Source organism: Cololabis saira, chromosome 20, assembly GCF_033807715.1.
Source record: "Cololabis saira isolate AMF1-May2022 chromosome 20, fColSai1.1, whole genome shotgun sequence".
NCBI lineage: Eukaryota > Metazoa > Chordata > Actinopteri > Beloniformes > Belonidae > Cololabis > Cololabis saira.
In genome coordinates, this window is record NC_084606.1 from 9,737,003 (window position 1) to 9,764,210 (window position 27,208).

At 38.2% G+C, this 27,208-nt stretch overlaps 1 protein-coding gene across 1 annotated transcript in view; it reads left to right on the forward strand.

Moving 5' to 3' along the window:
* The window catches only part of LOC133420431 (dachshund homolog 2-like), a 144,529-nt gene that overhangs the window by 102,596 nt on the left and 14,725 nt on the right, over nt 1-27,208 (forward strand). The window contains exons 6-12 of the mRNA XM_061710124.1: nt 9,648-9,845; nt 14,010-14,179; nt 15,075-15,180; nt 16,750-16,824; nt 20,412-20,512; nt 24,632-24,779; nt 24,862-25,044. Coding sequence (XP_061566108.1) covers nt 9,648-9,845; nt 14,010-14,179; nt 15,075-15,180; nt 16,750-16,824; nt 20,412-20,512; nt 24,632-24,779; nt 24,862-25,044 — 981 coding nt within the window. The remainder of the gene's footprint in view (nt 1-9,647; nt 9,846-14,009; nt 14,180-15,074; nt 15,181-16,749; nt 16,825-20,411; nt 20,513-24,631; nt 24,780-24,861; nt 25,045-27,208) is intronic.

Below are 27,208 nucleotides of genomic sequence, written 5' to 3' on the forward strand. Positions count from 1 at the left end.
AAACGAAATGCTTTGATTTAAAGTTTAAAGTGCTTTAATAGCATTGAATTTGTATGACTGTACAGACAGACAACCATACTAGCAACTGAAATAGCCTCCTATGCTCTGTATGTCCACATCAGCCCAGATGTATAATATAGCTACAGGTGAAGAATATGGTGTAAAAGTTAATTTATTTCAATAATTCAACTAGAATATGATGTAAAAGTTAATTTATTTCAATAATGCAACTAGAATATGGTGTAAAAGTTCATTTATTTCAATAATTCAACTAGAAAATGGTGTAAAAGTTAATTTATTTTAATAATTCAACTAGAATATGGTGTAAAAGTTAATTTATTTCAATAATTTAACTAGAATATGGTGTAAAAGTTAATTTATTTCAATAATTCAACTAGAATATGGTGTAAAAGTTAATTTATTTCAATAATTCAACTAGAATATGGTGTAAAAGTTAATTTATTTCAATAATTCAACTAGAATATGGTGTAAAAGTTAATTTATTTTAATAATTCAACTAGAAGATGGTGTAAAAATTAATTTATTTCAATAATTCAACTAGAATATGGTGTAAAAATTAATTTATTTCAATAATTCAACTAGAATATGGTGTAATGGTTAATTTATTTCAATAATTCAACTAGAATATGGTGTAAAAGTTAATTTATTTCAATAATTCAACTAGAATATGGTGTAAAGGTTAATTTATTTCAATAATTCTACTAGAATATGGTGTAAAAGTTAAAATTATTTCAATAATTCAGATAGAATATGGTGTTAAAGTAAATTTATTTCAATAATTTAACTACAATATGGTGTAAAAGTTAATTTATTTCAATAATTCAACTTAAAAGGTGAAACTAATATATTACCTAGTCTTATTACAGGCAAAGCAAGATTTGTTAAACCTTTATTTGTTATAATTTTGATGATGGAATTGTTTATTGATTTCATAAAATATTCTCTAATTTATTTTTTATTTGAGGTTTCATAAACTGAGCCATAATCACCAAAATCACAACAAATAAAGGCTTGAAATATCTCACTTTGAATGTAGTGGGGAAATAATATATTTGTTTCACCTTTAGTTAAATTTACTACGAATGACGTTTTGCAATATATTCAAATTTTCCGACCTTCACCTGTATATTATGACATCAATAAATAAGAGCATAATATGTGTCCGTATTGGTTCAATAAGGAACGCAACTTTTAATTCCCTAATAATAATAATATTAATAATAATAATAATAATAATAACAATAATAATAATAATAATAATAATAATAATACTACTACTACTACTACTACTACTACTACTACTACTACTAATAATAATAATAATAATAATAATAATAATAATAATAATAATAATAATAATAATAATAATAATAATAATAATACTACTACTACTACTACTACTACTACTACTACTACTACTACTACTACTACTACTAATAATAATAATAATAATAATAATATAAACATCTGGGCACAGACGCAGCAGGTCCTGTTGTCCCGCCACAAAGATTTTGCTGGCCTTAATGTTTCCTGTGTTTTATACGTAAGACGTCAAAACACCTTTACATTTGTCAGATTTCTACAATTTATTGCTCCGTTTTCCATATTTCACGTCCACTTTTATCTTTTTTTTTGTTTTATCAGTTCAGTTTGTCACTTTTTATCTTTGATTTGTTCACGTAGGGAAAGAAAACAGAAAGTTTCCTGAGCTTTAGTGTCTGTAGTGGAGTTTCCAGACTTAAACTTGACTGAAACCGATCAGGTGCAAAGCCGTGGCCTGTCCAGTTCCCTCCGGCCGTAAACACGGGGTCGTCTGCGCGCCGACGGCGTCCACAAACAGGTGTTTGTGCAGGTATAAGTGGGAGTAAGTGGCGTCGGCGGGAAACTTCCCCGCGCCGTGTTTTCCCAGTTTTCAGGTGCGGCGGAGGGCACAGGGACCATTACTGCGGCGGATAAGAGCTTCAACGCTGGTCACCGAAGAGTTTCCGCTGTGGATTTTGTCCCTGATCACTTAGACTAAAAGCAAGTTAAGAGGGGATTTCTTAACATCCAAACAGCGCGAACGGGAGCAACGATTACGCTTGTTGACCTCCCGATATTGATTAAAGAGCAGGGAAAAAAAAAAAACAAACTGGCCTTTTTAAAAGAGCGGAAACGTTCGGCAGCTGAAGCTGAAGCTGAATCTGAATCAGAGCGACGGAGAGACGAGAGATGGAAACGTGAAAGAGCTAATAAAAGTGACAGAGGAAAGGGAAGGAAAAAAAAGAGGACAAGGCCAAGGAAAAAATGAGAGGAGAGATGGAGAAAGAGAGAGAACATCTGCCCATCTGTTTATTCTTCTTCTCTTCCCCGGTGTAAATGGCAGAGGGGATGAAGCCCAGCTGTCGTCTCTCTCTCCCACACACACACACACACACACACACACACACACACACACACACACACACACACACACACACACACACACACACACACACACACACACACACACACACACACACACACACACACACACACACACACACACACACACACACACACACACACAGGGTGCAGGGGATTCAGTAGGCAATAATAGAGAGAGACGGTTGCTAATTCAAACTAATGGAAGGAGATGAAGATGGATGAGAGGGGGAACAGGGGAGCAGGGAAGAAAGTGTGGAGGGCGAGAGAGGCAGCTTGACACGCGGGAGAGAGAGAATTTGAAAAGAAACAGCGGTTAAATCATTTTACAGTTAAACAGAAGTGTTTTAGTCGTTTATAATCGGCTCGCTTCGCTGAAACAACACAGGTTTCCCACAAATTTGTGGAGATTTTTATTTTTAGATAGGGAGTTTTATTTATTTTTCATTAAAAAAATGTATTTCATCTTTTTAATTTTAACTTAACTTATTTCATTTTAATTACATTTTTTATTTTATTTTTAATATGAATTTAATTTAATTTTTTATTCTATTTTTATAATTTGAATTTGATTTATTTTTTTATTCTATTTTTTATTTTAATGTCATTTTTATTCATTTTTTTTTAAATTTGAATTTAATTTAATTACATTTTTTTAATTTCTATTTTTTAAATTTGAATTTAATTACATTTTTTATTTTATTTTTAATATGAATTTAATTAAATTTTTTATTCTATTTTTATCATTTTAATTTAATTTATTTTTGTATTCTATTTTTTATTTTAATGTCATTTTTATTCAATTTTTTTTAAATTTGAATTTAATTTAATTTTTTTAATTCCTATTTTTTAAATTTCAATTTAATTCAAAAGATTTGTCTGCTGGAAATCAGGATGAAGCAGGTCCAGAAAATTGATGGATGGAGTTTCAAATGAACCGGTCCGGTATGAACGTCCGGCGCCAAACGTGGCAGCGTTTGGCGCCGGACGTTGCATCCAAACGTTGCATTGAGGTGATCCCACGTGCACGTTAAAGTTGCTGTTAACAATATTCTGCCTGATGACTTTAGTAAGAACTTTACTCCTGGGGGGTGGGGTCACCAGTGCAACCGTGGCACGAAAGAAGTGACTTCTTTTCAAGAAAAACATCCAGATCCGGCTAAAGTTGTGCAGGAAATTCAACCTTTCAAAATAGCCATGAAGCTTTTATTTTAAGTTATTATTTTACTTATTTTTAAAGCATTTCCAGCACCTATAAAAACCACCACACAGGGTGTTTGTTTATCACTGACTGATTAAGTAATGATTCATAATTTAGTTAAAAAACAGTTGGGTCATGATAATTTCATCATAATTATAAGGTTTACATTGGTCCAAAATGCATAATTTTGCAATGCTTACATGATAAAGTTTTTTTCTATGTTTTGTATTTTAGGTTGTGATGTCGCTGTAATTTTGTGACTGTGGTTTGATGTTTGACTTTCAGTTTGAGTCAGAAAATGTGACACAGTCTTTTGACCGTGCGTTAGACATTGTAATTTACTTTAATGTTTTCGAGTAGTTTAGTTTTAGTTTAGTTTATTTGCAGATAAAAAAAATATACAACTGCCAAAAGTTCAGATGAACAGTATGTAGAAAAAAAAAGGAAACAAAAAGAAGTACAATGTAACAGAAAAAATGTGCGGGAGGAACCAAAAAAACCCAAACCAGAGCTTGTCGAGTGGTTCCTCCTATAATGAAACAAACAAGATCTACAGAAATATGTAAAACATAGGACAAGTAAACCGTTAAAAGCCAAGGAAAGTTGTCATGTCTCATCGCTCGCGTCCAAAATAGTGTTTTTTGTGGACTGACTCAAAAAGGTGGTACAACCACGCTGCGTGCCGGTTAGGCCTGTGTTGAAAAAATCAATTTCCCAATTCTAAATCGATTCTCATATTAATTCCTAAAAATCGATTAATACGTCTAAAGATCGATTTTTTTTTATATATATATATATATTTATTTATGTTTTTTTTTTTCATCATTACATTACAACTTTTGGTTATTTTTTTGTTTATCCCCAAAAAGGAAAGTTTTGTTGGACACGAGAATAACTACTGCCATGTTTTTGCCTTTAAATATGTTTAAAGGTATGAAAACATTAAAGTTTTCAGTTATAATTGCATACATTGTCTATATTTCATTACTTTATATACTGTCTTGGGGTTACATTTGCAAAAAATGCTAAAAACCAAATGCTCCAAAATTAAAAACCAAAATAGACCGAAAATGGAACAAATAAAAACGGAATGTGGGAAAAAATAAAACCGATTTCATCCGTCTCTGTTTCCTCCCTGGATCTGTTTGATAATTCTGACCCACGATGTTTCTGAAAGCAGTTCTATCAGCATTCTGGGAGCTGATTGGTCCTTACAGCATCATTAGCTGCAATACTTGCTGTTTAATCTCAATATAATACTAGTAGTAATATGTTGCAGAACTACAGTCATATAATTCATGCAACAACTCAAAAAACTGTTTTAATAACACTAACCCAAATCAATATCGGAATCAAATCGGATCAAATCAAATCTTGATAATCGATTCTGAATCTTAAGAATCGGAATCGAATCGATTCTTGACATTTGAATCGATCCCCAGCCCTAGTGCCGATGCCGCGCTACTGCACGTTTCGTCACCAGAGCATCATGGTTCAGTCCGCGGACGCCGTTGTTGACGTGTTTCCCAGGGCCAGGTCCAGATGCAGGGACCCCCCAGGACTACAGGTCCTGCAGGATTCCTGCAGAGCGGTAAGCCGGAGACACGCCGCTGTAGATCCCTGCTGGACGTCTCCCTGGGGACGTGTTTGCACCAGGAGCCCCGAGGCCTGACAGAGATGACGCGGCCCCCCCTGGAAGAGCTGGAGGGGTCTGGCCTGAGGACTTCTGCTCTTATTATCACATAAAGGGCACGTTTTCTCTTGCTTTAACATATATAAAGTGGTCTCCCCTCAGCCTGCCAACTCAGAGAAGGAGGAAAGCAACCAGATTCTGCAGTGTCTGTACAGCCGCCCGGATGAGCCGTCCAGTGTGATGTAGTTTCTACGAGCCGTTCAGATTCTGCTCCTGTCGTTGCGTAACGAAAATGCAATTTACCGTATTTTCTGGACTATAAGCTGCTACTTTTTTCATAGGTTTTCAACCATGCGGCTTATACAAAGGTGCGGCTATTCTGTGGATTTTTATCCAATCGCTCAGGGCGCTCTAACCGGAATTAGAATCAAAACTAAGACAAAATAAATGCAAAGAAGAATACGCTACTTCTTCTTTAGCAGATAGAAGTAGGTAGAAGCAGATTTCAAACAGATAAATAGATAAATAAATACTGGTTATTTTCTCTTGGTTCTGTCCCGTTTTAATCAGCAAAGTTGCTGCCGTGTTAAAAGACACTGTTAGGAAAGGATCTATTTAGTAAGGATGGAACAATATATCGTGCCACGAAATTTTGCGATACAAAAACGTCACGATACGTGTCGTGGAGGTGACAACCTGTATCGCGATATTGGGTTATTAATATTAATCTATTGTGTTTACTAGTAACGCGCATCCGACCACGTGTGACAACCGCGGACCAAAATCTTCCTCCGCTCAGAAGAAACTAGTACCGTTTTGGTCCTGATCACGGGACTCTTGCAGGTTTTGAGCTCTGAACTTTTACTTATGTAAGGCTGGTGTAGAGTTAAACCTTACCTTATTAAATTAAACCTTTTTGGGGTCGTGAGTAGGATAAACACGGGGACAACTTCTGCTGAGCTCCAGTGTACTTTAATGTCCCTCAACAGCGTAGGATTTTAGAACATCAACACCTAGTGCCGTACTGTGGCGTATCACTCCGCCCAATCTAAAACAGACTAATCACTACAGATAAACTGACTAGTGTCATTATAGTCCCTGATTTACATCAGAATATAAAGAATATATTTATAAAATAATGAACCCTGAATTACCAAAATAACCTTCTTAACAAAAATAAATCTCCTCTTACACTTATAAGGTGAGCATGAACCAATATTTTTTATTATGTAAAATTGTATGTATTTTTTTACTTTTATTTATTTATTTAATATTAGTTGTTAAGTTTATGGAAAAGAAAAAACTCAAATCATACATGAGAGAAACTATTCAGTTTGTGGCTAAATATTTGTACTTGTATAAACTGAAGATGCATAATGCAAACCTGACATTTACTTTTAGTTCAGTTTGTGGAAAATGGTTGGCCTGGCTTTCTCTTTAAAACTTAAACAGTTATAAAGCATTACAAACTGTAACAATAGGCAAACGCACAGTATTGTTTTGTATTTTGTGTCTTTCGAATAAAAGACAATTTTTTCCAGTCATATGTTCCTCATTCAAGGTTGTTAAAAAAATACTGCTATAATATCGTACCGTATCGTGAGATTAGTGTATCGTTACACCCCTAGTTGTTGGTCTGTGAACTCTTGATTTTAGGAGTTATAAAGTACCTGAGTGTGTTCTACACAGCTACAGATCTACGTTGCATCTGATGCAGCAGAAAAGTGTAATGGGACCGTGCTGGTAATCCTATAAGCAACTCAATCTGGCCGCTGACGCTTTATTTTATTCCTTTTCCTTTCCAAGAATATGGAAACTCCTCTCCGCCTCCTCCGTTGGTCCGGCGTTCCCCCCGGTTGGCCGGCAGTCAGACTGCAGGGACTAGAATCAGTTGTTGTAGAATCATCAGTGGGTTGTGATGTACGCGCCGCGGCGGCCGCGCTGCGTCCGACGGGGAGAGCCGTTGGCCAGCCGTTTGTTCATGTGATGGATTACAGGAAAGTGATGTCTCACCCCTCTAGAGAAAACATTTAAAAAGTGGAGGAAATGGAGACTGACGACTTAGTCTACAAGCGCAGAGGCGGATGTTGAAGTGGGAAAAAACGAGGAGGCAGAGATGAATGCAGGAGACGGAGAGAGATACCTCCGTGTTTGTAATGCTGTTTTGACGCACACTTGTTGAAGACGCTCTGATCCACTGGAAACTGTCCACATGTGTCCGTCAAAGTTGACCCAAATCTGTCAGACCTCATTATCTGGTCATAATAAAGTTAGGCGGGGGGACACCAGGGGGGGAATGCCATCAATAACCTCAGAAAACATCTTTAAAGGTGAATAACTAGACCAGGGGTCGGCAACCCGCGGCTCTAGAGCCGCATGCAGCTCTTTAGCGCCGCCCTAGTGGCTCCTGGAGCTTTTTCAAAAATGTTTGACTTTTTTTCCCTTTCTTTCTTCTTTTTTTTCCTTTTTTCTCTATTTCTTTTTTCTTCTTTTTTCCCCTTTTTTTCTTCCTTTTTCCTTTCTTTTTTAATCTCAAAATTTCAACTTTTTTCTCGACATTTCGACTTTTTTCTCGAGATTTCGACTTTTTTCTCGACATTTTAACTTTTTTTTCAAAATTTTGACTTTTTTCTCAAAATTTCAACTTTTTTTCCCTTTCTTTCTTCTTTTTTTCCTTTTTTCTCTTTCTTTTTTTAATTCTTTTTTTTCCTTTTTTTCTTCCTTTTTCCTTTCTTTTTTAATCTCAAAATTTCAACTTTTTTCTCGACATTTCAACTTTTTTCTCGACATTTCGACTTTTTTCTCGACATTTTAACTTTTTTTCCCTTTCTTTCTTCTTTTTTTTCCTTTTTTCTCTTTTTCTTTTTTTATTCTTTTTTTTCCTTTTTTTCTTCCTTTTTCCTTTCTTTTTTAATCTCAAAATTTTGACTTTTTTCTCAACATTTTGACTTATTTCTCGACTTTTCGACATTTTTCATAAAAGATTATACTTCAACATTAATCTTGACATTTCGACTTTTTTCTTGAAATTTCAACTTTTTTCTCGACATTTCGACTTTTTTCTCGAAGTGCATAATGAAAAAAAAATCTTCCCCAGTTCTAACTAATATAGAAACATGCAGCATGTGTTGTCTTCATTCTAAGGCTGATACAAGACTTTTCATTTTTTACGGCTCCAGACATGTTTGTTTTTTGTGTTTTTGGTCCAATATGGCTCTTTCAACCTTTTGGGACGTCTTTCTGATGCGGTTCTAAGGAGGAGGATTCACCTCCCATTGTTGTTTTCCCCCCACAGGTGCTGTGATACTTTAGTTGTCTGTGAAACTGGGCTCTATAAATAAAGCTCAAAGGAGGACAAGCCCGCGAACTATGACTATACTACTCTTGGACCAGTATAACTTTGATGTCTAGTAATGGAAATTTTCAGGACTTAAACAAACAAAAACTGGAAGGACATTCATTTTCATTTACTTGAATATTGCTGTAACGTTTTATCTACTTGTCCTTTCCAAATAAAGAAACAATTATAAGTTAAAACTGCAAGCAGCGATGAACGGGCCCTCGCGCGTGCAATTTTCACCAATGAAGGTCAAGTACTCAAAACCGAGTCCAATGACACCACCCACGACTCTCTATGTCAAACCATTCAAAAGTTATGGCAGAAAGTAGGAACTATCAAATATGGACCAATCAGATGAAGGGAGGTTTTTTGGCGCTTTTGGCGTCTTATCGTCGCCACCGTAACACTTTTGACTGAGAAAAGTAATGTGCGTCGTCGCAAGATCGAACCGCACATTTTGATGTATAAAACACCTGGGTGCACATTACAGTTCGGGCGAAGAAGCGGCTGAAGAAATGGCATAAATTGCGGCGAAATTACACGATTAATTCAAAATGGCCGACTTCCTGTTGGGTTTCGGCCATGGCGCCAAGAGACTTTTCTTTAAGTTGCGACATGATACAGGTGTGTAGCGATTTTCATGCATGTACGTCAAACCGTATTGTGGGTTTTCTAGTTTTCTAGGGGGCGCTGTTGAGCCGTTAGGCCACGCCCATTAATGCAAACCATAAAATATCACATTTATCACCAGGCCTGGCTTGGTGCAAAATTTGGTGACTTTTGGGGCACATTTAGGGGAAAAAAGGCCCTCATTTTGTCGGAAGAAAAACGAGAAAAATTCCTACAGATACAATGTAAGTGCTCGGGCCCTAAAAATACATTTAATTATCGTTATCGTCACATGACCAACATTTTCGTTGCGTCTCGTTTTCCTCAGGGGATAAAGGTTCGTTGACGACGATATTTAGTCATAATGTCCATTGACGACAGCAGCTTTCCTGTCTACTAGTCTAATTCCTACATGTCATAAATGTCTGCATCTGTACCAGGGGGGAGCGAGTGTTCCTGGGATAAGGAGCGTCTGACCAGCCCGCCCGCCGGGGCCCACGGGGGAGGACCAGGAGGAGGAGGAGGAGGAGTCCCGGCACTGGGGGGCGGAGCTGCAGGAGCAGGAGGCCCCGGGCGGGGCCCCGGACTGACAGCTGTCAATCAACAACAGCTCCAGCAGCAGCAGCTACTGGCCAACAGTGAGCTACACACGTTTATCCTGATAACGATAAAAAAATACCAATTCAACTCCATCTTTGTAACTATAAATCTATCCCCACATTCAGTCTTTGGAGCCAAATCACTGCTCTAAAAGATACTAAATACTACTAAACTACACCAATTAAATTTAATTGATAAAAACCAATTAAATGAGTTACACCTGTAAAACTGGAATGACTCAGATCCACCATGTTTGTTACACAAACACGTATCAACGGGAATTTATCCTTTCTTTCTTTCTTTCTTTCTTTCTTTCTTTCTTTCTTTCTTTCTTTCTTTCTTTCTTTCTTTCTTTCTGGCTCATTTCTTTCTTTCTTTCTTTCTTTCTTTCTTTCTTTCTTTCTTTCTTTCTTTCTTTCTTTCTGGCTCATTTCTTTCTTTCTTTCTTTCTTTCTTTCTTTCTTTCTTTCTTTCTTTCTTTCTTTCTTTCTGGCTCATTTCTTTCTTTCTTTCTTTCTTTCTTTCTTTCTTTCTTTCTTTCTTTCTTTCTGGCTCATTTCTTTCTTTCTTTCTTTCTTTCTTTCTTTCTTTCTTTCTTTCTTTCTTTCTGGCTCATTTCTTTCTTTCTTTCTTTCTTTCTTTCTTTCTTTCTTTCTGGCTCATTTCTTTCTTTCTTTCTTTCTTTCTTTCTTTCTTTCTTTCTTTCTTTCTGGCTCATTTCTTTCTTTCTTTCTTTCTCATTTCTTTCTTTCTTTCTTTCTTTCTGGCTCATTTCTTTCTTTCTTTCTTTCTTTCTGGCTCATTTCTTTCTTTCTTTCTTTCTTTCTTTCTTTCTTTCTGGCTCATTTCTTTCTTTCTTTCTTTCTCATTTCTTTCTTTCTTTCTTTCTTTCTGGCTCATTTCTTTCTTTCTTTCTTTCTTTCTTTCTGGCTCATTTCTTTCTTTCTTTCTTTCTGGCTCATTTCTTTCTTTCTTTCTTTCTTTCTGGCTCATTTCTTTCTTTCTTTATTTCTTTCTTCCTCATTTCTTTCTTTCTTGCTTTCTTTCTTTCTCATTTCTTTCTTTCTTTCTTTCTCATTTCTTTCTTTCTTTCTTTCTTTCTTTCTTTCTCATTTCTTTCTTTCTTTCTTTCTCATTTCTTTCTTTCTTTCTTTCTTTCTCATTTCTTTCTTTCTTTCCTTCTCATTTCTTTCTTTCTTTCTTTCTTTCTTTCTTTCTTTCTTTCTTTCTTTCTTTCTTTCTTTCTATCGCGAGATGACAAATTCTTACCGTGGGGAATTTTTTGGACGGTATATTTTTAACGGTAAAATATCGCCCATTCCTACCGCTGACACACACACACACACACACACACACACACACACACACACACACACACACACACACACACACACACACACACACACGGTGTGTGTCTAAAGGGTGGCAATATTTGTTAATGTACACCATTTAATCTGTTGCCATCTCCTGTATTAACACTCTGCTTGGATTAATCAGCACACACTCTACTAAATGACTCAATTCATCAACACCCTACACACACACTCACACACACACACACACACACACACACACACACACACACACACACACACAAACAAATAGATAGTGTCTGTTTTTCTTACTGCAGAACTAATGTATTTGCACACTCACCCTGGAAGCAGCAAACACTCACATTGATTATTCTATCACTTCAGTCGTCACGACAACAGCAATCAGTGTTATTGTTTCATTGGAATGAAAGCAGCTGTGTGTGTGTGTGTGTGTGTGTGTGTGTGTGTGTGTGTGTGTGTGTGTGTGTGTGTGTGTGTGTGTGTGTGTGTGTGTGTGTGTGTGTGTGTGTGTGTGTGTGTGTGTGTGTGTGTGTGTGTGTGTGTGTGTGTGTGTGTGACAGCTGAGGGTTCGTCTCTTTATCGTATCTGTCGGGGGGGTGATGGGGTTTAGGGTCAAGGTTAGAGGTCGACCTGTCAGGTTTGGAGCTAAAAAGAGGGTCACCGTCGTTGTGTCGCTGCTTTGTGGTCGTAGCAAAAGACGAGGAACCAAAAATGACAACGGAAAGGAAAGCTGGAGAAGCTGGAGACGGGGAAGATGGAGACTGGAGATAGAAAACGGGTGAAAAATGAACATGAGTGAGGAAGTGGAAGAAGCAGACAGGAGTCCAGTCGTGTACATGCAAAAAAAAATGAGTTTAAAACTCAAAACATATTTCTCAGAAAGTAAAGGGTCTGCATTGACGTCACTTTCCCACTGGACCCTTACTCGCACTGAGTGGCAAAAACAGCTGCAACTAGTGGAGAAGACGGGATAACAGCCGATTATCGGCTTAAATTAGCGTCAGTTGGACTTGACAGTGACCCGTACAGTTACCCCAAGAACCAGTGGTCCATGGACATTAATATTTGGCCACGAATCCAGTTTCTGATATTTATATTTACTTAATTTCTACGCCGGGGAAATACACGAAGCAAAGCTTGAAGGCATACAAAAGTCTTGACGCTTGGTCCGACTTCAAGGCAGGATTTGTTGTAGAAATTAAAGTGATGAGGACACCGAACTTTATGATTTGACCATTTAACGTTAGCTACCCAAAAATCCAACATTAAAAAATACAAAATGGGAACCACAAATCCACGTTTCGGTGTCTGGAATCCAGTTGTTTCTGTGAATTGCAGCGATGCATTTATCTCTCTTAAGCTTATTTTTCGGCAGTCTGTAAAACAATAACTCTGATTTCTTGCTAAATCTATGAGTACAGTCGATCGCACAACAGCTCTTTCCCATTTTAGATGTTTTCCAGTTGCTCAAACTGAAAGTTTACGCATTCCCTCTGTTGGGGCATCATTGGTTTCCGTCATTGTTTTCACCAAGCGAAAGATTTTCCTTGAAAGAAAGGAACGCTACGTTGTCTTTGAACATGAACGATGCTTTAACAGACGTTAACAACGGGAGTACAGCGATAATCTGAGCTAAATTGAGCTTTACTTGCTTGGAAACAAAGCTGGGTTAACGGAGGAAAAGAAAGATTTTCCCTGAAAAGAAGGAAATGAAGGTTGGAGCTACGTTGTCGTTTAACTGACGTTTCCACGCCGCACCGCCAGAGAGAGCTCGGGTTTTTAACCACCGCATTTGCAGAAATATTTTCTCCTAATATTATTTTTAAATGTGCCAAATAAAAATAAATAAACAAAATTAATATTTTTTTAATTCTTTCTCGATATCAGTTGAACAGAAAACATGGGAGCTGCAATCAGCAATGTCAGATCTTGTTTCATCTTCTGTTGCTTTTTTTCTCTGGATTTTTGGTTGTGATCCTGTAAAATATGGATATGCTGCTCTGGATTCTTTAAATTTTTTCATTCATTTGACTGACTGTATCTTTTATTTTGGCGGGTCGGAAGTCGGACTTTTGGAATGCAAGAAAATCCGGTTGGTTTTCAAAATAAAACTGCTTTATGTGGGCGCGACTCGCTCCCGGTATCAAAATCACACACAAGCAGAATGAACACGGACTCTGTGTATTTTGGTTGTTATTACTTGTTAATAATTACGATGTAATGGTGAAAATACTTTGGGTGGGGGGTAGGGCTGTTCGATTAATCGATTTTAAATCGTAATCGCGATTATGTAATTAGAACGATGTTAAAACGTGAAACTCGTAAAATCGATTTTTCACTTCTTTTTTTTTTTTTTTTTTTTTTTTTAATTGGAAATATAACTTACTGTATGTTTGCAAGTGCTGATTTGCTGATTTTTTTTCAGAGATAAAACTTTATATTTTATTATATTTTTTAAAACTTTTTTTCAACTTATTTTACAGAGTTTTGCACTTTATTCATTCATTTTGGGGCAAATGTTCAATAAAAAAATAGCATATTTGAAATCATTTCTTTGCCTTTTGTCAATTCACAAAATAATCGTAATCGTAATCGAAAATCGGATTTTGAGAGAAAAAAATCGAGATTTTATTTTTGGGCAAAATCGAACAGCCCTAGTGGGGGGGATACATTTTGTCCCCACCGAGGATAAAAATAATTCACCCTAGGGTAGGGCGTGTAAACCAGAGGGGGGGAAATCCCCACCATCCTCACCGGCAAATCACACCCTGCTAATACGGGAGGACGGCGGGAAAGAGGGGAGAAATACGGTAGTTTCTGGGCCAGAACGGGAGACTTGACAGGTCTGGTGTCGTTCCTTCCTCCCAGGGTTGGACCTGCCCTTCATGATGATGCCCCACCCGTTGCTGCCCATGGGGCTGCCGCCCGCCTCCGTTGCCATGGCGATGTCTCAGATGAACCACCTCAACACCATCGCCAACATGGCCGCCGCGGCGCAGCAGATCCACACCCACGTCCACCGCGCGCCCGTCATCAAGGTAACCACAACTCACAGGAAAGTTATTTAACTTAGTTATATATTTATATCTCCAACCTTTGTGAGGATGAAGCCGACTGGACGGTGCGATAAAAGAGCCCTGAATAATTCAAAGAAGAAGAGGGTTAGATTCCTCAGTGTATCTCAGAGTAGAGGACGGCGTGGATTTTAACGATAGCGCTGTTTATGAGACCAAATCAATTCATCATCAGGACTTTCTGACAATAGACAAGTCAAAAATAAGCAGCTGTTCCGATTTAAGATCAATATCTTCAGGTTTTAGACCGTTACACTGAAAAACTCAAAATTGAATATTTGTCTTATTTCTAGTTAAAATGTCTCATTTTTAGTCAAAAAATCTCATAACACTTAAAACAAGAGTCATTACCAGAAAAATAACTTGTCATTTGACAATTTTTACCTGTTTCAAGTAAATTTTCACTTGAAATAATTAGAAAAGATTTATCTTCTCATTACAAGCAAAAAAATCTTGTTCCACTGGCAGATTTTTCTACTTATTTTAAGTGAAAATCTACTTGAAACAGGTGAAAATTGTTGTTTTCCCAGTGATGAGTCTTGTTTTAAGTGTAATGAGAATTTATTGACAAAAAATTTGACATTTTAACTAGAAATAAGACAAATATTCTTGTTAAGATTTTGAGTTTTTTGCAGTGCACAAATGTGTTGAGATTTCTAAATTTTTATTGCCGACTTGATCTGTGTCGATCAAAAAAAACAAAACTTTTTTATCCCGTCTGGACCCCGACTTTCTCGGTTACTTGATGACAAAGTGACGTTTGCCACTTTAGTACATTTTAAAAGTGAATATAAAAACATGTCATGAATAAAAGGAGCTGTTTTTAAGCTGAACTGTGGAACTGTTGTGGTCTGTGCAGGAGCGGGTTTGTGACAGTCCGTCTCTGTCTCCATCTGTCGATGACAACAACACTCCTCTGCAGTCGCAGCCCAGCAGCTCGGCCTCCAGCTCGCCGGAGAGACTGGGTACACACACACACACACACGCACACGCACGCACGCACGCACGCACGCACGCACGCACGCACGCACGCACGCACGCACGCACGCACGCACGCACGCACGCACGCACGCACGCATGCACGCACACACACACACACACACACACACACACACACACACACACACACACACACACACACACACACGGGAGTGACGGGTCCTGATCCGGTTCAGGTTCACAACGACTAGAAAAGTCTTTGAGTAATCACCAATTTTCATGAAATAATTTGAATTAATTCAAAGAGGAATGAGTGTAAACATGATCGCTGAATTATTCTATTCGGATTTAAAATCGGAATAAACCAGCCACTTACTTAGGAATTAAGTTTAATTCAGAATGGCCATTTTCATTTGGAATTAGGTGTTTACATGGTAATTTTTACTCATTTTAAATCGGATTTAATTTTAATTCTGAATTAAAGAGGAATTAAACAATGCATTTACCCATCATCCCTTACTTCAACAGTCGGGCCTGAGTTTATTAGCGGGCCACGGAGGTGATTTAAAAAGTCCAGATTTAAAAAAAAGAGTTGTTTTGTGTTCGATGTCATAATTAGGCCTTTGTTGAAAAAAATCGATTTTCCGATTCTAAATCGAATATTAATTCCTAAAAATCGATTCGTATGTCTAAAGATACATTTTTTTTTCATCATTACATTACAACTTTTGGTATTTTTTTGTTTATGCCCAAAAAAGGAATGTTTTGTTGGACACAAGAATAAGTGGTGCCATGTTTTTGCTTTTAAATATGTTTAAAGGTATGAAAACATTAAAGTTTTCAGTTATAATTGCATAAATTGTCTATATTTTATTACTTTATATACTGTGAGGGGTTACATTTGCATAAAATGCTAAAAACCAAATTCTCAAAAATTAAAAACCGAAAAAAGACAAAAAAAACGGATTGTGGTAAAAAATAAAAGCGATTTCATCCGTCTCTGTTTCCTCCCTGGATCTGTTTGTTAATTCTGACCCACAATGTTTCTCAAAGCAGTTCTATCAGCATTCTGGGAGCTGATTGGTCCTTACAGCATCATTAGCTGCAATACTTGCTGTTGAATCTCAATATAATACTAGTATTAATATGTTGCATAACTACAGTCATATAATTCATGCAACAGCTCAAAAAACAGTTTTAATAACACTAACCCAAATCAATATCGGAATCGAATCGAATTGGATCAAATCTTGATAATCGATTCTGAATCTTAAGAATCGGAATCGAATCGATTATTGACATTTGAATGGATCCCCAGCCCTGCTCATAACTGTGTAACACTGATGGTTCATTATCTTTACTGAGTCCTGATCTGATAATCTGTTAGTGTGAACGCAGTGTTGAGCTCAGAGACGCTTCATTTTTAGTTCACACAAACATTCTACATCAAACGAACGAAGAGATTATTCTGAAAGTGCATATACACTTTAGTGCAAACATACAAATGTAATAGATGTATAAACACAGACTAACGCACACACACACACACACACACACATGCAGATGTAAACACACAGATGTGTGTGTTCCTGCAGGACTGGTGTCGGCGGATGCTGATGTTGCTCTGACCAACTCTGCTGCTCCCATCAAGAAGATGACAAAGGACAAAGGTTAGACCACACACACACACACACACACACACACACACACACACACACACACACACACACACACTTACCAGAGAGGGTTTTCCATTATCCACCTTAATATAAACGTTCACCCATTTTCTTTTGACAACTGACAAATTGTCTTCACTTAGGACGGTTTTTTCCTTCATCCACCGTGTTCTCACACACACACACACACACACACACACACACACACACACACACACACACACACACACACACACGCGCGTGCAGAGGGAGATGCACAAACAGAGAAACAAGCGTCAGGACGTGGTGCTCCTCCCATTGATCAGCTGTCTCTGAGCCGTCAGTCAGACGGATGAGGGATGGACGGATGGATGCGAGGAAGAGGAGGGGGGGGTGAAGGCTAAAAGGGGTCAAGAGGTCACGCACTAAAAGCATTCGGGGGGCCTCTCCTTCCTCCATCCCTCTCTCCGCCCCTTGAGTTTCCCTCTCCTACAACCACTCTGCTCGTCTAGTTTTTCACTCGTCGTCAGCGGAGAGGAAGAGTGTCCTTCCAGACCAAACACCGCCCCCCTAATCCCAGTCTGGGTCACATGACCTCTGCAGACGTGTGATGGAGTGTTTCCAGGGTAGAGTAAGGGCCAATCCCAATACACCCCCTACTTTCTACCACTAGCCCCAAAAATGAAGCCACAGGCGTAGGGCCCTTGTAATGTTCCCTAGGGATTGGGACACCACTCACTACGTCACTGCGTGGTTTACGTTCGGGTACGTAAGCGACTGCGTAGTTACGTTTGCACATACATAACAGCATATCAGGAAGCCCAGAGCTAAAAGCTGTTTTAATTTCAGCTGTAGCGCTGTTAATATGCCACTTTATTAAGTTTTAATATTTTTTCAGGCGTAAAAGTAACCGCTAAGATCCCCAACCTGGGCTCAGTTTATCCAAATAACGCCTGTTAAGAAATTTGATCCGTTCTTTTATAAGGTTTCTATTTACTGGGTTGTACTGGAAGTTTGCATGTAACTACAAAACTACCTCTGCTTTGTATACTGTGAAAATCCAATAAACAAATGTTTAAAAAAAAAAAGAAATTTGATCCAATGTTTGTCCAATGCGATTTATGGTTCCGCGTTAAATCGGCGCAGAGCCTACGGCGTAGGTTACGCGGCGACACGCACCGTACGTCGTAGGCTCTGCGTTGGTGTAACGCTGAAACATAAATCAGCCTTCATTCTGGCGAGATCTTTGCAACAACGGGCAAGCGAGTGATTATGTACATTCACTGAGTGAATATTATGAAAGTAAAATATATATATATTTCTCGCTAGAAATGTAATCAAAATGCATTTTTATGCAGAAACTAACTCAAAATATTGATTTTATTCACAAAAAAATTAGAAATGTCCGCCATGTTTTTTTGTTTGATTCAGTCTGCAAATGATGACGTAAAGCGTTCTGGGAAATTTCTCTAGCCCTCGGTTGCGAAGTCAGCATCTGAAATCCCTCGATCTGAAGGTTTAGTTCAGGGGTCGGCAACCCAAAATGTTGAAAGAGCCATATTGGACCAAAAACACAAAAACCAAATATGTCTGGAGCCGCAAAAAATTAAAAGTCTTGTATCAGCCTTAGAAAGAAGACAACACATGCTGCATGTTTCTATATTAGTTAGAACTGGGGGGAGATTTATTTTTTCATTATGCACTTCGAGAAAAAAGTCGAAATGTCGAGAAAAAAGTTGAAATTTCAAGAAAAAAGTTGAAATGTCCAGATTAATGTTGAAGTATAATCTTGGGAAATAAGTCGAAATGTTGAGAAAAAAGTCGAAATGTTAAGAAGAAAGTCGAAATTTTGAGAAAAAAGTCGAAATGTTGAGAAAAAAAGTTGAAATTAGTTGAAACGAGGGGTAAAAAGTTTAATAAACTCTCATTGGTCCAAACAAAACAACACTTACATCTAAATCAAAGCTGTCATCAGTTATTTTCCTTGTTGCAGCTAAATCAACTTGATCTCAACTTCCACTTTGCAATAATTGGAAAATATTGTATTTTTATGTTTCCTTTTGAAAAAAAATGAGGTGGTTTTGGGACAAAAATGACATAAAAACTTGACATTTCTTTTTAAATAATCAAAAAACTTTAAAAAAATAGGTCTGAAATTGCTGAAATATTGAATGCAGTGAAAGTTTAAATACAAAAAATGTACATATCCATAACTAACAGAGCCCCTCTAAAGTTTTAAAAGCAACTCAGGCCCCCCCGCAGCAGAACAGCGTCATGAAGTGATGAAAAGTGAGCCGGCGCCGGCTCTCTGCTCAGATCATGTTGATCCGCCGGCGTCAGGCTTCGCTCAACTTCCTGTCCTTCTTGTTTTCTTTCTAATATTAGAAACGGATCCTAAATCTGAGTCCAGAACATCTAAATATCGCCCTTTTTCAAAATAAAGCTAAAAAGCGTTCCCGTTTTCACCGTCAGCTATCAATCTTTCCTCTCTTTTTTAGTTTCCCCTGCTCTCCTCTTCCCCTTTTCTCCTTTCATTTCATTTTCCATCATATTCTTTATTTTGGGTGTTTTTTTTAGGGGCGGGGGGGCAAACCGGGACTTTAATCTAGAAAATGAGAGGAAATGGTTGAACATTTCTCTTGTTGTTTTTGGCTGCTGCACAAAATGTTGTTGTTGTTTTGGGGGGAAAATGGGGAAAAAGTATTTAAAAAAAAAAAGAGGAGAAGCTCAGATGGATTTGAAGTAACGAGGAGGAAGGAATTATGGGATGGCAAACGAAAAGCAAGACGTGGGAAAGACTCGGTCGGTTGAACTGGAGGAAAAAAAAAAGACAGACAAAGATACGAGAGAGCGGAAAGGTGGAGCTGAAGGATGTATGGATGAAGTGACAGATAGGGGATCGGAGTGTGTGTGAGTGTGTGTGTGTGTGTGTGAGAGCATCTTAATCAGCGTTAATTTCACAGCAGAGTTAACCCAGTCGTCGGTGTGTTGGGCTGTAAGGGCTGAGCAGACACTGTGACGCACCACAATGAAGCACGCGCACAAATCAAGGATGTCTTTAATCCCTGCCAATTAGTAACCCGCATGATTGTGTGAATACTAACGACTCCGGAGTGTGTGTGTGTGTGTGTGTGTGTGTGTGTGTGTGTGTGTGTGTGTGTGTGTGTGTGTGTGGTGTAATTGATTTCTCTAATGCTGCTTCGCTGCCTTTTATACCTTAGTAAACACCAACATTTCATAAAGTTCAAACAAGAACGCTCGTGAAAATCCTCCCACTTTCCTTCTGAGAGTTAAAACAGTAAAGTGGCTTTTTTAAGGTGGAATGCTGAGATTCTGGAGAGTTTTAGGCCGTTTACAGACTTGATGGCAAACGGGCCACGGTTACATGATGTTTTTAATTCGGAATTAATTATTCCGAATTAAATAATTCAGAATTAAACTATTTTCCTCTGAGTTTACATGGAAATAGTAATTCCGAATTGAAGTTTACATGGAAAACACGATTGATCGGCTTTATCCAATTCCTCTTAAGGTCTTAAGATTCTTTAAACAGTCACAAATAAAGAAATAAAGTGAGTGTTTTGTGTTGAATGTCCTCCCAGAAGAGTCTTCGCTGGGTCAGAGTCTGCCGCCCGGATTCCCGGCTCCGTTCCTGTTCGCCGACGGCCTGTCGTCGGTGGAGACCCTGCTCACCAACATACAGGTACTTGAACTACATACAGGTACTTTAACCGAAACATACAGGTACTTTAACCAACATACAGGTACTTTAACCAACATACAGGTACTTTAACCAACACATACAGGTACTTTAACCAACATACAGGTACTTTAACTACATACAGGTACTTTAACCAACATACAGGTACTTTAACCGAAACATACAGGTACTTTAACCAACATACAGGTACTTTAACCAACATACAGGTACTTTAACTACATACAGGTACTTGAACCCACATACAGGTACAGGTACTTTAACTACATACAGGTACTTGAACCAAAACATACAGGTACTTGAACCAAAACATACAGGTACTTTAACCAACATACAGGTACTTTAACCAACATACAGGTACTGTAACCAACATACAGGTAATTTAACTACATACAGGTACTTGAACCAACATACAGGTACTTGAACCAAAACATACAGGTACTTGAACCAAAACATACAGGTACTTTAACCAACATACAGGTACTTTAACCAACATACAGGTACTTTAACCAACATACAGGTACTTTAACCAACATACAGGTACTTTAACCAACATACAGGTAGTTTAACCAACATACAGGTACTTGAACCAACATACAGGTACTTTAACTACATACAGGTACTTTAACCAATGTACAGGTACTTTAACCAACATACAGGTACTTTAACCAACATACAGGTACTTTAACTACATACAGGTACTTTAACCAATGTACAGGTACTTTAACCAACATACAGGTACTTTAACTACATACAGGTACTTTAACCAATGTACAGGTACTTTAACCAACATACAGGTACTTTAACCAACATACAGGTACTTTAACTACATACAGGTACTTTAACCAACATACAGGTACTTTAACCAACTTACAGGTACTTTAACTAACATACAGGTACTTTAACCAACATACATGTACTTTAACCAAAACATACAGGTACTTTAACCAACTTACAGGTACTTTAACCAACATACAGGTACTTTAACTACATACAGGTACTTTAACCAATGTACAGGTACTTTAACCAACATACAGGTACTTTAACCAACATACAGGTACTTTAACTACATACAGGTACTTTAACCAATGTACAGGTACTTTAACCAACATACAGGTACTTTAACTACATACAGGTACTTTAACCAATGTACAGGTACTTTAACCAACATACAGGTACTTTAACCAACATACAGGTACTTTAACTACATACAGGTACTTTAACCAACATACAGGTACTTTAACCAACATACAGGTACTTTAACCAACATACGGGTACTTTAACCAACATACAGGTACTTTAACCAACATACGGGTACTTGAACCAACATACAGGTACTTTAACCAACATACGGGTACTTTAACCAACTTACAGGTACTTGAACCAACATACAGGTACTTTAACCAACATACAGGTACTTTAACCAACATACAGGTACTTGAACCAACATACAGGTACTTTAACCAACATACAGGTACTTGAACCAACGTACAGGTACTTTAACCAACATACAGGTACTTTAACCAACATACAGGTACTTTAACCAACATACAGGTACTTGAACCAACGTACAGGTACTTTAACCAACATAAAGGTACTTTAACCAACTTAAAGGTACTTTAACCAAAACATACAGGTACTTTAACCAACGTACAGGTACTTTAACCAACATACAGGTACTTTAACCAACATACAGGTACTTGAACCAACATACAGGTACTTTAACCAACATACAGGTACTTTAACCAACATACAGGTACTTTAACCAACATACAGGTACTTTAACCAGCGTTTAACCGGCAGATTTTCAGTTTACCAGACTAATGTTTGAAACTCTGCTCGAATATTATCTGAAGCTTAAAATGATAAATGAGGCTGTATAAGAACAATATCAAGCCAGATGGATTTATGTTTTTTTAATTGAAAAGTAGGTGGTTATATGAAACGAATCAATTAACTCACTTGTGTGACTTTTAAAATAAATAAATATTGCAAAAGCCATAAAGAAACATAAAGAAACTGAAGGCCGACCGTTTCTCAGGTGAAATAAACTCATCTGGACCGGATCATGTTGGTAACGCAGCGTGCTGCCGACTCTCTCGCCGTGTTCCAAATCATTGCTCTGATCCATCGATTTCTCTTTCCATTCAGGCCTGAATCCTGAACTGTTCTGTCTCCTTTCGGCTTCATCTGTGGCCGTCTCCGTGATTTCAGATCTCAGTCTCATCGTCATCCTTCTCCTCAGACCGGTTTGGTTCCAGGAAATAGTTTTTAAGTTTAGTTTGTTATTTCTGATGCACGCCTGGTCAGAGTAGCCCGAACGAAACGGAGAAGCTTCATTTCGCGTAAAAACAACAGAAACAGTTTTGTTCGACATATATGATGAAGGCGGAATTTGTCAGGTATTTAAAAACCGAAATATTCTTGTCCGATGAAAAGAATCAGCAAGTTAGATTGTAAAGCCGTGGACAAAATTAACTTTATAAAGTCATGCTTAGAGGGAATATTTTCAGTTTAAAACTGAAAAGTTTAAAAATACCAGCCTTCGTCAGATGTTACCAGTCAAGTTCAAGTTCAAGTTTATTTGTAAAGCACTTTAAATGAAATACAACAATCATGGCGAGTTAAATTTTAGTGAGTAAAAATGAGTTATAAGATGAGATTTAAATTAATTACCCTGCTAATTAACGCGTTATGAAAATGAACGCAATTAATTATGAGTGGCAAAATGGGTGAGCGTTTTAAATTTGGCCCATTGAGGGACCCGTAAGCCATAACTTCCCTCCTGCTGCTGGTCAAACCAAAGATCCTCTATACAGAATATAGTGCATTGCCGTTTCTGCCAATGGTTTGAAATGGTTTACACTTCCTGTCTCCTAAGTGGGCGTGGTCGCCCCTCTCCCCACATCGTTTTGGAACATACAACACTAGATACAGTACAACTTTCTTCCAAAAAAGGCTTAAATAATAAAAATAACAGTATTATTAACCAAAGAAGCAAGTTTTATTTTAGTTTTAAACTTCATTTTATCCGATGGGAAAACGATGAGAGCCAAATCTCGCGAGAGTGTGTTGCTCAGACAGAGACAGGTCTCAAACAAAGTTCATTTTCTCCTAATCTGTCGGTCTGAAAATTTCCATTTTGGTGTCAGAATGTTCAAAAGGTTTGTGGCTTTTGAAAAATGGGTCCCATATTTACCTAGGTTACTATGGGGCGAAGGAATTGGTAATAATCTGTGCTCACGTTCACTTTTCCCATAGGACTCAATAGACTCAGGACCTACTTCCTGTCTCCTAAAGGGGCGTGGCAGTCACGTGACACAGATACAAGAAACACAACCGTAGTGGGCTGTCTCGTTTATTGAACGTCTCTGGTCAAACTAACAAAGCAGTGACAGACCTGGACGACTCAGGGGAGCGACTCTGCAAATCTTTGTTAGGGCCTTTGAACGGCAAGTTTATGTATAAAAAGAAAGAAGACGGGACTATCAACAAGAATGCGGTGATTTGTACATTTTGTAAAAAATAATGTTCCTATCAGCGGAGCTGCTCCCGCCTGAATTATCATTTAAACGCTGAACATGTCCGGACAAGTTCCACTGTAAACGTTACAGCTACTAGTACTTGAATTGCTGTATTGAATCAGCTTTAGTTTTAATTTTGAATTGAGAGTCTGCTAAAGTGCCTATTTGAGACTGAGCCTTATTTTATTTCTGAATTTTATTTATTTAACTGTATTTGTATTGCATTTTTGAATAATGCACCTGGCCTTATTGGTTTGCTGATGTGCTTGAGCTTTTTCTTTTGAATTTCATTTATGAAACACTTCACCAATAAAAATGTGGATTTCAAATCTTCTCTTCTTAGTGTATTCAATTGATTAGTCATGCACTGCAATTTTGTAATGTCCTAGAAATCTAATTCTTTATTTGGGGACCTTTAGCAGATATGAGATTAAAATGCGATTAATTAGATTAATTAATTATAAATTCTGTGATTAATTTTTTTAATCGCCTGACAGCACTGGTTTTAATATGAAAAGGGGAACAGTTTTTAATGTTGACGGGCTGTTTTCCTGTTTTCCTGTTTTCCTGCGTGCTGCAGGGCCTGCTGAAGGTGGCCGTGGAGAACGCCCGGGCGCAGGACAAACAGATCCAGGCGGAGAAGCGGGAGCTGAAGATGGAGCTGTACAGGGAGCGGGAGATGAGGGAGAGTCTGGAGCGGCAGCTCAACTCGGAGCTGCAGAGCCGAGGTGACGGAGGCTCCGAGCCGTCTCAGGAACACGCGCCGCGCCGTAACCGGCCCGTTGCTCATTCCCTCGTCTTTCTGTCCAGCCTCCATCCAGAAGCGACTGAAGAAAGAGAAGAAGGCCAAGAGGAAGCTGCAGGAGGCGCTGGAGTTCGAGTCCAAGAGGAGGGAGAGGGTGGAGGACGCTCTCAAACACTCGTCCTCGTCCTCCCCGTCTCCCGAGCCGCTGCACGCCGCCAACAACGCCACCATCAACGCCACCATCAACGGTACGGTGCTTTATCTCAGTCTTCTTTGACCACCGTTGGGACTGCTGGAGGGTTGGAGACAGTACTGGAGTTGTAAAATAAAATCAGGGGGGATGGTGGATTTTATCATATGGGGACAGATAATTTGTGCTGATTACAAATAATATAATATATTACAAATAATAGCAGTGACCAAAACACCTGCAGAAATACTGCAGGAATGACATAGCAGCAGTTAAATGCAGCCTTCTGTAAGCTTTAAATATCCACTGGACTTACATCAAATACATCAAAACAACAATAAAAAACACTTTTCTGAATTTATCAATATGACTCTGTCCTTCACAGGATAAGTAAAATGGATCACTGCAAAAACTCACAATCCTAACAAGAATATTTGTCTTATTTCTAGTTAAAATGTCTCATTTTAGTAAAAAAAATCTCATTACACTTAAAACAAGACTCATCACTGGAAAAAAACAACAATTTTCACCTGTTTCAAGTAGATTTTCACTTAAAATAAGTAGAAAAATCTGCCAGTGGAACAAGATTTTTTTGCTTGTAATAAGAAGATAAATCTTGTCCCACTGGCAGATTTTTCTACTTATTTCAAGTGAAAATTTACTTGAAACAGGTGAAAATGGTCAAATAAGTTATTTTTCTGGTGATGACTCTAAATGTTGAAATAGCAGTAAAACCACATTCATTGATGAAATGATATAAGGGATGGAAAGGGGGGATGGCAGTTTTAGTTTTATTTCAGGGGGAATGCCATCCTCCCTCATCCCCCCTCAACTCGAGTACTGGTTGCAGGTCCGACTCCGCCGGTTACAAGCTGCTGCTGCTGCTGCTGCTTTCCCGCCATAAAGCCAGGAATCACCCGCAGCGGGAAACCTGCACTCAGGCCACGTTTACACATTTACAAAAATGGATATTTCCCCCTCTACGTTTTGAAAAATACCATAATTTACACAGATCTCTTCATTTACACGAACCTGCATAAATACGCTGTTAAGGGCTGCTATGAGCAGAGGTGTATAAAGTACTTGAAAAAAGTAACTAAGTAAAAGTAGAAATACCATAACAGAAAAACACTTTGGTAAAAGTTGAAGTCACCCATAAGAAAATGACTTGAGTAAAAGTCTTAAAGTAGCTCTCATTAAATGTATTGTACTGTATCAAAAGTATCTGAGTATGAAAAAATATACTCAAGTATCAAAAGTAAACGTACAAATATTTTATAGTATGCATGAAAAGAAGTAACACAACCAAAAATGATCCTTCCCTTGTTTTTTTTAAATCATTTTTTAGTAATTCAGGCCACACCGGGAGGTAGAGGTGTTAGAGGAGACACATGTGTCAATTATGAAGATTTACGCAATTTTACTGGATTATTTTGTGATTTTTCTCCACGCTGTCGCTGTTTGATTGCGTCATCACAAGCCATTATTAATTGTTCGTTTTTTCCCAATTTATTCCACCGAACATCGAAAGTGTTTTTTTTGCTATTTTCAGCCGAACAATTTTCGACGCATCGTTCGGTGCATCACTAGATTTTTCCAAACGATTTAATGGATTAAAACTCTGGGACACTAAATGCAGGATATGTAAGAGAAACTCTTCCTGTTTAACATGCAGAAAGAATTATTGCTCTGTTTTATTTGGTTGTAATTGTACATTTAGAAAATCGATATGCAAACGGGAGCGCCGGCGCTCCGGCCGGTCTTAAAGGGTTAAATGTGGGAGCGAGTATTCTGGCGCTCCGGAGGAGTTTGTGGTGGGAACTTTACTTCCTCGTAGTGAAACAGCAGGAGGCGCTGCAGCGGTGCGCGGGACCAACGCCAGACTGGCGTGCTGCAACCGTTACCGTAGCGACGGCGACGAACCCTTAACATTTGTCAGCTCCGGCTCAGTTGAGATCAGCGCTGCAGCACCGCCCCCTGGTGGCTGGAGGTGCAACGGCGGCGTGGATCCTGTACGTTAGATATGTTTGGACAAAAGTCACCTGGAGACAAACAAGCGGGATAAGGAATCACCGTGACGACGCCAGTACTGGAGTTGAGGGGGGATGAGGGGGGACAGCATCCCCCCCTGAAATAAAAACGGTCCAAATCATCCCCCCTGTAAAACTGCCATCCCCTCTTTCCATCCCTTATGTCATTTCATCAATGAATGTGGTTTTACT